The sequence below is a fragment of the Camelina sativa genome, chromosome 11 (genome assembly GCF_000633955.1).
Source record: "Camelina sativa cultivar DH55 chromosome 11, Cs, whole genome shotgun sequence".
NCBI lineage: Eukaryota > Viridiplantae > Streptophyta > Magnoliopsida > Brassicales > Brassicaceae > Camelina > Camelina sativa.
Window position 1 is genome coordinate 2730426 of NC_025695.1, and position 15159 is coordinate 2745584.

General features: G+C 36.1%; 1 protein-coding gene, 1 long non-coding RNA gene and 1 pseudogene across 2 annotated transcripts; 2 read left to right on the forward strand and 1 right to left on the reverse strand.

Moving 5' to 3' along the window:
- Nucleotides 853-2887, forward strand: LOC104727566 (annotated as a pseudogene).
- On the forward strand, nucleotides 8758-10305 carry LOC104721257. The gene is made up of 3 exons (XR_756957.2): nucleotides 8758-9224; nucleotides 9422-9811; nucleotides 9946-10305. It is a non-coding gene; the product is annotated as an uncharacterized LOC104721257 (long non-coding RNA).
- On the reverse strand, nucleotides 14144-15112 carry LOC104721258. Its single transcript, XM_010439197.2, has 4 exons — nucleotides 15025-15112; nucleotides 14794-14926; nucleotides 14607-14710; nucleotides 14144-14504 (listed from the first exon to the last, which is right to left on the reverse strand). Exons 1-4 carry the CDS (start codon nucleotides 15049-15051, stop codon nucleotides 14454-14456), a joined length of 315 nt encoding a protein of 104 aa, XP_010437499.1. The 5' UTR covers nucleotides 15052-15112; the 3' UTR covers nucleotides 14144-14453.

Consider the following 15159-nt stretch of genomic DNA (forward strand, 5'->3'; position numbering starts at 1 on the left):
TTTTTTTTAGGATTAGGTATCGAGTTGCTCTGATACCATATATGATTGAATGCTTAATGATTTACATATGTGATAGTACAATATATATAGTGAGTTACAAGAGGAACTAGGTTAACATATAATTAAATATATAGCCTTTAGCTTACAGCCTTTTCACTCGATCTACTTTTCTGCAACGCATCAGAAACGTGCGTGTCAGTATATACGAGGGGTGGGAAATTTAGATTATTATTTTCCTTTTTATATTTTTAGTTCCTTTTATAATTTCCTAATTTACGAGGTGAAACCTCCAAAAAGACAAGCGACACACAATCGGTAAATAACAATAATAATAGCCAGCAAGTCACTCTAATATAATCATACTATTAGAGAGAAACATATACTATAATAGTTGAAATAAGGAAGGAACCTTCTCTCTATGAGTCTGTATTTGTAATAGTTGAAAATTGGAATATGGACACTTCAAAAACGCAAACGCATTAAATAAAATAAAAAAATAAACAGTCATTATAATAATCCGTTTTGGCGCTAAGAAAAAAAAATCAGTTTCATTTTCCTGTATGTGTTGTACTGTTATATATGCTCACGGCTAGTCGTCTAGTTATTTTTCTAATTTTTTTTCTTTCTTTGAGCCTGCGAAGTGCGATAGCAAAGGAAATACTCGGCAGAACGATACCGGTTCAGGGATAATAAACAATGTACATTAAGTTGGTTCAAATGGCGCATCAGTTCCCATTAATCTTAATCACAAAACTCTATTTTATCGGAAATTCTGTCAGTTTACAAGAAAACCATTTCAATTTCATTTCCATTTAACAAGAGTTAAGCTAGCAATTTTGGTAACTTTACACCATGAGGTATATAAAGGAACACATAATTTTGAGCCTAATAGTCTAGTGGCACGTATACGGGTTGATGCATGACCCTGTCTAGTTGATTTTTTTTTCTCTCTTAGTGTGTTTTGTGGATATGGTTTTAATTATTGTATTAGTGATAGAAAAAATGTATTCTTAATTTATTATGGTTGATATCGTTACTACAATTCTCAATTTATTATAACTCGAGGTTGAGGTCTCTTGCATGTATTACACGCGATACTCTTAAACTAACATTTCTATATTAAACATGTCCTGTTTAATATATAACCCTAAGTTTCCTCCTCTGCCGGCGTAAGGCATATATGTAATTGCAGTCTCTCTTTTTTTCGTCATATGTAATTACAGTCAATAAGGGTTTTGTAGTGGTATAAATTACATCTAATACTTTAGCCCATTTTAAATTTTAGTTACATGCATATACTAACAAAACAACAAGTGTATTCTCCAGAGGAAAACTTTGTATCATAATTCAATTAATGCAAAGCTCAAGTTTTTATTTTTAAGGGAGAAAAAAAACATTTATAGAAAGTATTAAAATTTTTGTTTTAACAAACTCTCAGTACACATTTCTTTTAACAGATCTACTAGATTTTTGTTTTCATGGCAATTATATTCATGTCTACGACTTTAAAGTATTAAAATCAAAACTGTGATACTATACGTATACCGGTCAAATTTCAAAAAGATTTATATAAATTATATATGCGCCTAAAGATTTCAGAAAGATTCATAGCATAAATAAAGTAGTACATAGTTAGAAACATATAATCTATGGCGTCCATAATATTAATTTTATGTATAACAAGTTATCTCAGCTCATATTTCTCTAAAGTGTAAAAATCAAATCTTAATTAAGAAAATACTTAATGTAAATTCTCTATAAATTAAGATTATTATAAATGAATAAAATATCATAGTCCCCTGGTGACGAACGCCGTGGAGCAGGTGATGGAATTATGGAAGCGATGCACGCGCCGATCTTCTTCGAGAAGTACGATGTTCACGGAGAAATGAGCCGTATGCCGCCGGAAGTGATGGAGTCGATAAGGAAGAATAAGGTTTGTTTGAAAGGTGGGCTTAAGACTCCTGTCGGTGGTGGTGTGAGTTCGCTTAACGTGCAGCTTAGGAAAGAGCTTGACCTCTTTGCGTCTCTGGTCAACTGTTTCAATTTGCCTGGTTTGCCTACTCGCCATGAAAATGTTGAAATCGTTGTCATCAGAGAGAACACTGAAGGTGAGTATGCGGGGCTTGAGCACGAGGTTGTTCCTGGTGTCGTTGAGAGCCTTAAGGTGAGAATTCCGATTTTTGCTCTTTGTCTAGTCTTCTTTTGGATTATGGCCTTATGATATATTGGTTTTCAATCTGAATTTTGTGGAATCTAAGCTTAGAGATTATCCTTTTAGGTTAACTTAGATTGATCTGACATGTTCGTTAAGGGGATTTCATTTCAATTGCCATATAGTTGAAACTTAAAACAATGATGGATGAACATTTTATGTCTAATTCGATGTTTATGGACTAGTTGCTTATCACTATTGTGTGAGTATACACTTTTCTTTTTGTGTATATTTGCAGTTGCATGTTGCTTATTATCTTTGTTTGTAAATGTTCTTTTTATACTATGTGTGATTGTTCTGATCCTATTCTTCTGCTAGGTGATCACGAAGTTCTGTTCTGAGCGTATTGCAAAGTATGCTTTCGAGTATGCCTACCTCAACAACATGAAGAAAGTTACAGCGGTGCATAAGGCTAACATCATGAAACTTGCGGATGGTTTGTTCTTGGAATCTTGTCGCGAGGTTGCTAAAAAATATCCGAGCATCACCTACAATGAAATCATTGTTGATAACTGCTGTATGCAACTTGTAGCGAAACCAGAGCAATTCGATGTCATGGTATGTTTCGGAGTTATATACAATATGAATTTCCCCAGTTATCCATTGGCTATTCATCACATTCTCTCATTCTCAATACCAGTCATCTCTCTTCCTAGTTTGGTATCTCTGTAGTTTGTTGTTGTAAGCTTAAAGTAATTAGGAGATAAGGCCATGTATATTTAGGAGAAATCTAAATATACATAAGGATAAGGTCAATTATATTTAGGAGGATCTAAAATATATTTGGGAGTTATCCAATTGGGTTTTGGTTTTGTGTTTTCCTATATAAGAAGGTGCTAGCTTGTAGCACAACTTATGAGTTTGTGAGCTTAAGGTTTTGAGATATTTTCCTTAAGATTAATAAGAGAAATATTCTTATTAAAGCACTTGTGTTCTATACTTGGTTTCTACACGTGGTATCAGATCTTCTTCAATGGCAGGAGAAGACGTAAAAGCTTTGATGGAAGGAGGAGGAGAAGATAAAAGCTTGATGATGAGTCAAGAGGAAAAGAAAAATTCTTCTTAGGTTCCAGAACTGTCACCATCGACAGACGGAGGTTCTTCTTCTATCAAGTGCCCAATGTTGAATTCGAGCAACTATACTGTATGGTCAATGAAGATGAGAATCCTGCTTAGGGTTCACAAATCATGGGATGTAATAGAAAAAGGAATCTTTGATGAGACAAAGAACGATTTGGCAATCGCTCTTATCATACAGTCTATTCCTGAATCTTTTACTCTCCAAGTTGGAACTCTAGAGACTGCAAAGGAAATATGGGAAGCTATCAGATCGAGGCATATTGGAGCGGACATGGTTAAGGAAGCAAGACTGCAAACCTTAATGGCTGAGTTCGACCGCTTAAAGATGAAGGAGACAGAAAGGATTGATGAATTTGTTGAAAGGTTATCTGCAATTTCAACAAAATCAGCTGCTTTGGGAAACGAGTTGGCCGAACCAATGATTTTCAAGAAGTTCTTGTCAAGTCTCCCTTGAAGGAAGTTTATTCATATCATAGCTTTTCCCTCGAACAGGTACTTGACTTGAATAAAACTAGTTTCGAAAATATTGTAGGTCGACTCAAGGCTTACGAAGAAAGAATTGGTGAAGAGGAGTCTGAACAAGATGATGATCAAGGCAAGCTTATGTTTGTTAACTCAAATCCTTTTGGAGGCTAAAGAGGAAGGGGACGAGGAGGTCGCTCTTCCAGGGGCAGAGGAGGACGTGGCAGGTTTAGTTTTCAACAAAAGGATAAAGATAAGGAACAAGACCTGTCGCATATCACTTGTTTCAGATGTGACAAACAAGGACATTATGCATCAGACTGCCCTAATAGACTACTCAAGCTGCAAGAAGTAGTGGAAAAAAAGGATGAGGAGACCCACATAGCTGATGAGTTGATGATGAATGAAGTAGTGTTCCTTCAAGAAGACAAAGTAAAACCAAGCGTTTTTTAGACCAATATCGACAACACTAACATATGGTATCTGGATAATGGTGCAAGCAACCATATGAGTGGTGTCAAGAGTTTCTTTTATGATCTGTGTGAGGAAGTGACAGGCAAAGTTAGATTTGGAGATGACTCTCGTGTTGACATCAAGGGAAAAGGTTCCATACGATTTGTGTTTGAGAATGGTGAGAAGAAAGTGTTGCACAATGTCTATAATATACCCGATTTGAAGAGTAACATTGTGAGTCTAGGCCAAGCTACTGAGGCAGGATGCGAGATACGAATGGTAGAAGATAAATTAATGCTCTATGACAAGTCTGGAAAGCTACTTGTCACTACAGCAAGATCCAAAAATCTTCTATATAAAGTGCTGTTGGAAGTAGATAACATTGAGTGTCTACAACTTGTATCAACAAATCAATCCTCCTCGACTTGGCACGCACGACTGGGGCATATCAACACTGATACGATGAAGCTGATGATCAATAAAAACTTAGTGACTGGCATACCTAACATCAAGGTTGAGAGACAAACATGTGTATCTTGTTTGCTTGGTAAACAAACAAGAGATTTGTTCCCGCGTGCGACCATGTACAAAGCTACACATCCTCTCAAGCTGATCCATGACAACCTCTGCGGACCGATCACACCTGCAACACCAGCTCAGAAGAAGTATGTATTTGTGCTTGTTGATGATTTCTCGCGTTACATGTGGACAATCCTTCTGAGAGAAAAGAGTGAAGCACTCGACAAATTCAAGAAGTTTAAGATGATTGCTGAACAAGAAACAAAGTGTGTAATCAAGACACTTAGAACTGATAGAGGAGGGGAATTCACTTCAGCTGACTTCTATTCTTTCTGTGAAGAAAATGGAATCATGAGGCAATTGACAGCTCCATATTCTCCTTAACAGAATGGAGTGGTTGAAAGGAGAAACCGAACACTTATGGGAATGTCGAGAAGCATCTTAAAACATATGGATTTGCCGAATTATTTGTGGGGTGAAGCTATGAGGCACTCAACATATCTGATCAACAAAATTGTAACAAGGTCTCTTGCAGAAACTACTCAATACGAGATGTTGAAGGGAACGAAACCGAATCTAGATCATCTAAGGATTTTTGGTTGTATCGCATACACAAGAACATAATCCGTGGGAAGAAAGAAATTAGACGACAGGTCGAGAATCTTAGTAAACCTAGGAACAGAGCCTGAATCCAAAGCCTATCGTTTGCTCGATCCAACAAGTAAATGAATCATTGTAAGTCAAGATATTCGTTTTGATAAAATCAGAGGATGGGACTGGAAAAGAATAGGAACAGAGGAACTTGGTCACACTCCGAGTTTTTCTATTTCTGTTGGTGGTTTTGGAAATAGAGGTGTTCGTCTGATCGAACATGAAACAGAAGAAGAAGATGGTGATCCGAAAATTGCAGAAACAAAGTCGAATAATGATCTTGCTGAAGAGGAAGATGGTGGTGAATCAGATAATGAGGGATATGATGAACAACAGCAGCCGTTGGTACGAAGATCTGCTAGATTTCGAGCTGAGCCAAAATATTTGGCTGATTATGTCACTCAAGATGAAGAACTAGGGCGTCTTTTGCTGTCTATCAATGAAGAACCCTGGGATTTCAATGAAGCATCTAGGACAGAAGTATGGGTAACAGCGTGTGAGGATGAACTGACATCAATTGAGAAAAACAAGACTTGGAGTCTAGTTGATCTACCATATGGAGTTAAGCCGATTGGTCTAAAATGGGTGTTCAAAATAAAAAGGAACTCGGATGGAAGAATAAACAAACACAAGGCTAGATTGGTGGCAAAAGGGTATGTTCAGCGGTATGGGATTGATTATGATGAGGTCTTTGCACCTGTGGCTCGCATGGAAACAATCTGATGTATTATAAGTCTCTCTGCATCATATGGCTGGAAGATACACCATCTGGACGTTAAGACAGCTTTTTTGAATGGAGAACTAAAAAAGGAAGTGTTTGTCACACAACCAGATGGTTTCTTGGTTAAGGGAAGTGAGAGGAAGGTATACAAGTTGCACAAAGCCCTTTATGGTTTAAAGCAAGCTCCTAGAGCTTGGAATGCTAAGCTGCATATGACTCTCAAGAGTATGAAGTTTCATAGTTGCTTTAAGGAACCTTCGCTATATTTTAACAATGAATATGGAGAACTTCTTATAGTGGTGGTTTATGTAGATGACCTGCTTGTTACTGGTTCTTCACAATCTTCGATTTGCAAGTTTAAGGAGAAGATGGCGACTAGGTTTGAGATGAGTGACCTTGGGTTACTTACTTACTATCTTGGCATTGAGGTGAGACAGCTTGAAACAGGAATTGTGTTGAAACAAGAGAGGTATGCGCTGAAAATATTGGAAGAGACTGGAATGAGTGAATGCAACCCTACTCAAGTACCAATGTACATGAACTTGAAGCTGTCAAAATCTCAAGGTGAAAAATCCGTTGAAGGACTCGAGTATCGCAGAAGTACTGGTTGTCTCCGATACATGCTACACACACAGCCTGATCTCGCTTACAGTATTGGGGTTTTAAGCAAGTACATGCAAGAGCCTAAGGAGTCTCACGGAGCAAGCTTGAAGCAGGTTCTCAGGTATCTTCGAGGGACGTGTTCTTTTGGTCTTTTCTATAAACGAACGAACAAGATATGCTTTTTAGGTTACAGTGACAGCTCGTATAGTGTGGACTTGGACGATGGCAAGAGTACCACAGGACATATGTTTTATCTCGGTGATTCACCAATTACTTGGTGTTCACAAAAACAAGAGATTGTAGTTTTGTCTTCCGGTGAGGCAGAGTTCATGGCTGCTATTGAAGCCGCTAAGCAAGCGATCTGGCTGCAAGAACTACTTAAAGAAGTGACTGGTGAGAAGAGTGAGAGGGTTGTCATCCGGGTTGACAACAAGTCGACGATTGCGCTTACGAAGAACCCGGTGTTTCACGGGCGTAGTAAGCACATTCACACTCGGTTTCACTTTATCCGTGAATGTGTTGAGAGAGAGCAAATCAGTGTTGAGCATGTTCCTGGGAGTGAGCAGAAAGCTGATATCTTGACTAAGGCTCTTGGGAGACTGAAGTTTAAAAAAATGAGAACTCTAATGGGAGTGTTTGATGTGAGTGAAGATGAGCTCAAGCTTAGAGGGGAGAATGTTGTTGTAAGCTTGAAGTAATTAGGAGATAAGGCCATGTATATTTAGGAGAAATCTAAATATACATAAAGATAAGGTCAATTATATTTAGGAGGATCTAAAATATATTTGGGACTTATCCAATTGGATTTTAGTTTTGTGTTTTCCTATATAAGGAAGTGCTAGCTTGTAACACAACTTATGAGTTTGTGAACTTAAGGTTTTGAGATATTTTCCTTAAAATTAATAAGAGAGATATTCTTATTAAAGCACTTGTGTTCTATACTTGTTTCTACATAGTTTGCCTTGTTTTACGGTCATATTATCTTATTGGTATGAGACTGATGTTGTGTTCCCATATACTAGTTAATTGCCCCATTTGCATATTGGAATGTGACTGGTACTGTATTGCCACATTCTAATTTATCTATTTTGCGTATCAGGCTTTCAGGGAATCTTTTAAAGTGTACTTCGGTGGCCTTTTCTATTTATTATTACTACTTTTGCTCTGCTGAAAATAAGTTGAGGTCTAATCTACATGTATTACAACGGGGCGGAGCAGACACATATTTTAGAGGGGTCAAAACAAAAATTCCTATTTTTAATGGAGTAAAAATGCAAAATTTAGAGGGTCAAAATGAAATTTTGTTTAAATGAGGCCAAAATGCAAAATATAAAGGGGTCAAAATGAACATTTTAAATTTAATGGGGACAAAATACATAATTTTGGGAGGTCATTTTATTATTTAAATTTAAGTCGATTCAAATGGGGCATCAGTTCCCATTAATCATCACATGTAAACCAACTCAGTCTTGTAATCCGTGTCCAATATCATTCTCAATTGTCTAAAACAAAGTCTGTGGACTATAGCCTCAATCGATTAATGATCTCTAAGGGCATCATTACTGGTGGTTACTCTTGTAATTGCTTTAAGTAAAAAAATAATAAAAAGAAGAGAGAGAAGAGAAATCAGAAAGAATCGATGCTTGGGGGAGGACTGGAAGAATCGTTGCTTTGGCTGAAATAGAAATGTGTCACTTGCTCGTTGGTTCATCTTTTAAAAAATAAATAAAAAATGAATAAATATAATAAAAATATTTTTTTTTAATCTTCTGAGAAATCTTCACCCATTTCTCCAGTAAAAATGGTCTAAAGGAGACAAAACTACTAGCCCTTAGAGCAAGTCCATTGGCAGCTTTAGCAAGACTCTTATTATAATTGAGATTAAAAAAAAAATCAAAAATGCTAAAGCAATAAGAATTGCCTCTTATTTAGTCTCTTATTTAGTATGTTTTAACATCAACTCTTGTTGGGAAGAGTTGATGAGGTGTCTGTATGTAATTGGTCTAATTTATTATATCAAAAACAATTTTTTTTTCTTTTTCTCTTCATTCTCTTTCTTCTCTCCATCTCTTCCTGAAACTCTCTCGAAGCGTAGAGGAACCTGAAATGGTACATGCCATTGGCGACTCTTCCCTCTCCAGTCCAGTCCAAATTGGGATTCACGATTGACTTCGTTTTCTTCTCTCCTATTCGTCGCGCTTCTATCGGTTCTCAGCGGACTCGTTTCCCGTACCGACTCAGCTTAGCAACCTTTCCGTCGTGAGCCTGGTCATCCTCACTGGCATCACAGCGCTGAGTCTGGATTTGCCAGAATAAGAAGAAGAAATTGTTGATTAATTTGGCTTTTTAGAGTCACCGAATTGCAATTGAAAGTGTCTAGCTCATGCCTATGATCATAAGCTTTGTTCGTGAATATGGTTATTAGATTGGCTGATTTTGGGTGACACATTGAGAATTGAAGTTCCACATTATGAAACTTGTCTTGTTTATGCTCCATTCTACTTGGTTTTAGTTGTGCTGGTAAGGCTGTGAAGTATGTCGCATTCTAGTTGATATAGATTGTAATGGTGGCTTTTAAGAAGTGAACTCGGATATAACTGCTCTGTTTTTGTTTCAGTTTTGGTTATGATCATTGTCTTGTAATCATTTATAAGTCTATAAATGTGGAGAAAGCAAGAATCTTTGGTGTTTAATTTGTTGTTTTTGTTGCTTTGCAGATCACTTGTTACTGAGTTTTACTAAAAACAAAGGATGAATCAAAGCATCCATCGGTGTTTCAGGAGCTTTATCGATTCAGCTACCTTCTCACCATTGTTGTTCTGTTTTCGTTATGTGATCAGTTTTCCTTCCCCTTCTCTGTTTATGCCTTTCTGATTTTGTAGTGTGCATATGTTTTATGGTTAATGCTAATCACTTGTGCTGATATGAAGTCAGTATTATGCATAGGAGTTTGGATGTTACATAGTGGAGGTTCTGATTCGTCCTGCTTGCATACACTCCCCTATATCTGTACATCATGAGTTTGTGAGGTGGTTTTCTATGCTTGTTACTTCTAGTGTAGATTTCCGAGAAAGCATAAACAGACTTTTCATCAGGGAACTCATCAGGTTACTTCTAGTGTAGTAATCTTTTTTTTTTTCATTTTTTAAACAGAGTTTAATTTTCAAGATATGAAGGCAAGGACTACAACTAGTAATCTTTGCATTGCCTAGTCTGATCTTTGTATTTTTCGTATAAACAGATGAGGAGGGTTCAGATGATACTCATGGGAGAATAACGCAGCAATGGATTTCTTAAAGTGGGTATTTGACAACACAATGGTCAAGGCCACGGAAGTGTTTGTGAAGATTACAAAGGTTGTGAGCGAGCTTTTCAATAGTTACAATGACGATGGTGTTAACAAGAAGGGGAAAGATACCAAATTCAACAATTGGCTCGAGGAAAAGCTGATGACCTCGCTCCTCCTCTCCATTGTGGTTCTACTGGTCGTTATGATTTCTAGAGCCTGCAACAATAAGTAAAAATTATATTATACTTAAAACATTTTTATTTTGAAAATGATATTTTTTCAAAAATAAGAACTTCAATTAGAGTCTTATCATTGGAGAGGTATATTTTTAATTAACCTTCTACAAGTTCTTATTTTTTAAAAGTATACAATTTAATCTTAAAAAAATTAAGAGTCTCAAAATAATAGTCTTTCCAATGGAGATGCCCTTATTACTCAATGATAAATGACACAATTAAAAGAAAGTTGTTGTCCCAATTTCAGCGGCTGAGTAAGTTTGGACAGCTGAGAAAATATTCATAGTAGTATAAATTTTTAAGTTTATATTTCAAAATGTTGATTTTACATAAAGTATTCAAATATCAACAAATATAAATGTTTGTTCTTGTATGTATTGCTTGTACATGAACAAATTGGAATATGACCAAACCTAAGCTTAAGGTATGTTTTTTTTTTTGGTTTTTTGCACAAAGTATGTTCTTAAGCTTCACATTAATTTTTTTTTTAAATTTTAGTCCTCACATAGAGTATTTTTTTATTTAAGACTTTCTTTGTCTCAAGTATTAGTAGTTAATACTAATATCTAAAATAATTTGTTTTTATGATTTTTAATAAATAGTATATCTTCTCAACAATAGTAATCAAACATAGCAATTTAAGATTTTCCATAGTAGCTGGTGAAGATGATTAAATGTTTTCACATACAAAAACTTAAAACGTGACTGAAGAAGTGGTGGAGAAAAAATAACCATTCTAGAAAGCGTACATCTTTAATATTATATGCATGATGAATTAGTGGAAAATGAAGTCTATTACTATATACATTGTTTAAATTAACGGTCGTGGCAATAATGATAATACAAAGGAAGGAAAAGTAATAATAAATATATTTTCTAATTATCGAAAATATTTGACAGTTTTAATTAATGGTTTTCTATTGCTTAGTGTCTACCATGTCTTAGGTTCGACAATGGACGCGGAAAAGTTTGGGATTTTTCTAAATAGTGGAAACGACGCCGGACTGTGAAATACACTTCTCTCCTCCCAACCCGAAAAATTACCACCGCAAAAGATACTAAACCGGTTGAATCGGAGTAGCTATTTTTAGCCATAAAAAAAAAAGTTTGGTCTTCCTCTACAATCTCAAACCTTGTCCGATGTCGTCGGAACTGGAACTCAATGGATCCTGGTGGCAATGACTCTGTCGTTGGTTCAGTCCCACTGTAAAGGAAGAGTAGATTACAGTATTTTTGATTATGCTGATCAAGATGAACGCGGTGTTGAAAAATATTCATAATAGTATAAATTTTTAAGTTTATACTTCAAAATGTTGATTGTACATAAAATATTTCAATATCAACAAAGATAGATGTTTGTTCTTATATTTGTTGCTTGTACATGACCAAACCTAAGTTTAGGTATGTTTTTTTGCACAAAGTATGTTCTTTATAAACATAAACTTCACATTAATTTTTTTTATTTATTTTAGTCCTCACATAGAGTATTTGTTATTTAGGACTTTCTTTGTTTAAAGTATTAATTAATAATATCTAAAATAATATGCTTTTAAGATATTTAATAAATAGTATATCTTCACAACATTAGTAATCAAACGTAGCAATTTAAGATTTGCCATGGTGGCTTGTGATTTTTGAAGATGATTAAATGCTTTCACATACAAAAAGCGAACGTTGCTACTTCGTCTTTAACATATATGTAAATAAGATTATCATATGTATGAAATGAATTAGTGGAAAATGAAGTCTTTTACTATATACATTGTTTAATTAACCCTCGTAGTTAATAATAAATTAATAATCAATCCAGTTTTACTTTTCGACAAAACCATCATTACGAGGGAATCAAGAAAACAAAATAAATAATGAGGAATGGGCTTCGGCAACAGGCCCATCAGTATAAATAGGCCCAACTAAAAAATTTCCTTTGCTCTTTTAGTATAGTTTACTTGGTATTAACTTTTTTTTTTGTATCGATGGTTCTTTGATTGGCCGATTCATCGTCAAGTGCGGAAATAAGTTTTACCATCAAATCGAGGAGAAAAAGTTTACTTCTTTCGCAACACTTATCGCCGGATTTGGACTAAACCGTAGTCAAACCGGAGACAGTTCCGGGCGCTGGTTGTGCCACGTGGACGGTAAGCTTTAGTGGTACGGTCATCTTTTTTTACTTCTAGGGCTGTGAACAGGAAAGGCCTAGGCGACAGGCCCATCAGACCCAATTAGATGAAACCGACAACATTTACAACAATAATAATAAGAACCCAAGAAAGAAAAAAGACGAAAATGAAATTCCCTTGACGAAGACTTGGAAAACCCTAAAGATTGATTCCCCCCCAACACACCAAATTCGACGAGGGCCGGCTGAGCTGAAGATGATGCGATTCCTAGGAAGAACCGTTGCTAATAAGGTAACTGAGAAATTGATCTTGTCTGTGATTCTAGAAGGTTATTATATGTCTCTTGTCCGTAATTATTGAAACCAAAATTTGCAGCAGTCTTGTCTCATGGGGAGGTTGCAGTATCGTGGTTTGTCATCCGCCGCCGGTAAAAAAAAAAAAATATAGATTTTTGATTTATTTATATTTTGCTTTAAGAAACTTGGTTTAGTTTATGTCTGATATTGTATAATCTTTTGCTTCAATCAATTTTGTAGGTGTGACTACCACTGCCTCCATCAGCAAGAAGATTGTTGAATATTGCTTTAAAGGGGCGTTTTGTGGTGTTGGATACGTGTTGGGTAAGTTATTGATCTTTTCACTGTAATTTATAAAGAATTGGAAAAATCTTCTTCTTCTTCTTCTAATTCTAACAATGTTCGTTTTGGTTCTTGAGGTGGTCTGACATTAACTGGGAACCCAAAGAAACTTCAGTACGCTGAAGAGGTACGTACACACAAGGAAATAACAGTAGCATTTTTGCGTTTTGTAACATCATCTCTATCTATATAACCTCTATTCATTCATGATTCTTCTTGTCATGTTTCAGGGGGTCCTTTCCAAAATCCAAGAAATAGATGAGTTGGAGGCAATATTGGATGGGTGACTCGTTTATTATTATTGTTACATTGAAACTTACTAATTGTCAGATTTCACTTGTGTCCAAAACTTTGTCCGTCCTACTTTTGCTTGTGTAATGTTCAAACTCAATGTCTGTTTAAATTAATAATTTGATTCAAGTATACGCATGGTTCTTTTATGCTCACAACCTCGTACCTTGATTTAAAAAGACATCATTATAGGTAAAATAACACCGATTTATAAAAAGAGACAAAACTAAGGAGGTCACAACAACACAGAAGGTTATTTGTGTTCTTTTAAACGCATGCTGATACTATAACAAACATGGCACATACAAGATCCACAAGTATTGTCATGGAGGTTGTTGTGATGAGGTAGTTTGGTCCCAAGACGGTGTCTCTGACTCTAACTCTTAAGAGAAGACATAAGAGAAGAAGAAGAAGACACCATAAGAGAAGACACCGGTTTGAAGAAGCTTGTCGTCTGAGTAGTGTATCCCCCGGGAACAATAACTGCAGGGCAGAAGGCAAGTTGCTCATTTGTCAATGTTCTTGTTCAACACCATACGCCCAACTGGTTGAAGAGGCAAGATATCCTCAGGCCCGGTCTCGCTCACATCGAGAGGGTCAAAGTCGAACTTGTCTTCAATTCATCAGCTGGATCAATGATGTTGTTAGTTAAATGCAACACTTGATATATGGCTTGCGTTAGTTATCAGCTTCACAAGCAGAGTTACGACAACACCATCGAAAGAAGGACTTGTTGGCCCTGACCACCTTCAGCTGTACCATCCATCCAGTTGTAAAATGTACAAGAAATATTTTTTACCGTGCTGAACAAAAATATTCTCTAAATCTAACAAGAAGGAAGTATAAAGGAGTGACAGGACAGGAGGAATGAAAACGATATCATAGAAGTCGAACTGAGAAGACAGAAAACCCTCCAGCCCACCTCTTATTTTTATACCCTAACCTCTCTATCATGGCCTTTCAGTAAACCACCCAAAAGACTTGTGTTATAAGAACAGGAACCCAATGCTCTCTATATACAGAAGGGAAACAAGTGCTACTAGAGAATCCAACAAGATAGGCACACGAATGACGAATATATATATAAAGAGGAAGGAACAGACACACACCATATGTTCGGACATGAAACAAAATACATAAGTCTAAATAAACATAATATAGAAATTGCCGGTTGCTCAAGAAGTGGATTCACCATTGAGAATCACCCTCATCGCTTCCTTGTGTGCCTGAAACAACATCATCATGATCAGTAAAACTAATGGTCAATATGCACACAGGGGAACAACAACAATAAAAGAGAGTGGGGATATATTCAAACTTTGTCTTACCTTCTGAAATTCGACCAATTTAGCGTTTACGCCATCTGCACGCTTGATGGCCTCGTCGTAGGTTCTGTCTATTTTGTGCCAATACTCTCTTCTCTTGTAAAGATCTGAGAACAACAATCAAATTAGTGATTTGAAGCGAGAATTATCAAAACCCCCATCCAAAAAAAAAGAGGTTCAGAAACCATACTGAAAAGAATGTGGCCAGAATATCCAGTAAGAAATGCTTTAAAAAGACCCAAGCCTTTCTGCTCCTTCCACGCATCCTTGACGCTCGAGGACAATCGGGAAGATGCCATGGCTGAAAAGGCTCTTCTACCGTACTACAGATACAGAGGTTTCAATACAAATCACGAATAGCGAAATCGGAGTGATCATTCCGATAAAGTACTAATCTTTTTATTTTAGCTTGCTTCTTTACCTTTGTGAAAATCGTTCGATTCATCATCTTCTTGCTGCTTAAGCTCCCGTAATTTAGGATTTTTTTTTTCTCTTTTTCTTTTTGGTAATAAAATTCTAATCTTACTTATAATAAGAAAATTTGCAAATACACTAA

Bases quoted from the DNA above. Each gene is read 5' to 3' on its own strand.
- LOC104721258 (XM_010439197.2), bottom strand. From the start codon at position 15,051: ATGATGAATCGAACGATTTTCACAAAG. The intron at 14,927-15,024 runs GTAAAGAAGCAA...CTGTATCTGTAG, and splicing joins ATCGAACGATTTTCACAAAG to TACGGTAGAAGAGCCTTTTC. The intron at 14,505-14,606 runs GTAAGACAAAGT...ATGTTGTTTCAG, and splicing joins AATTGGTCGAATTTCAGAAG to GCACACAAGGAAGCGATGAG.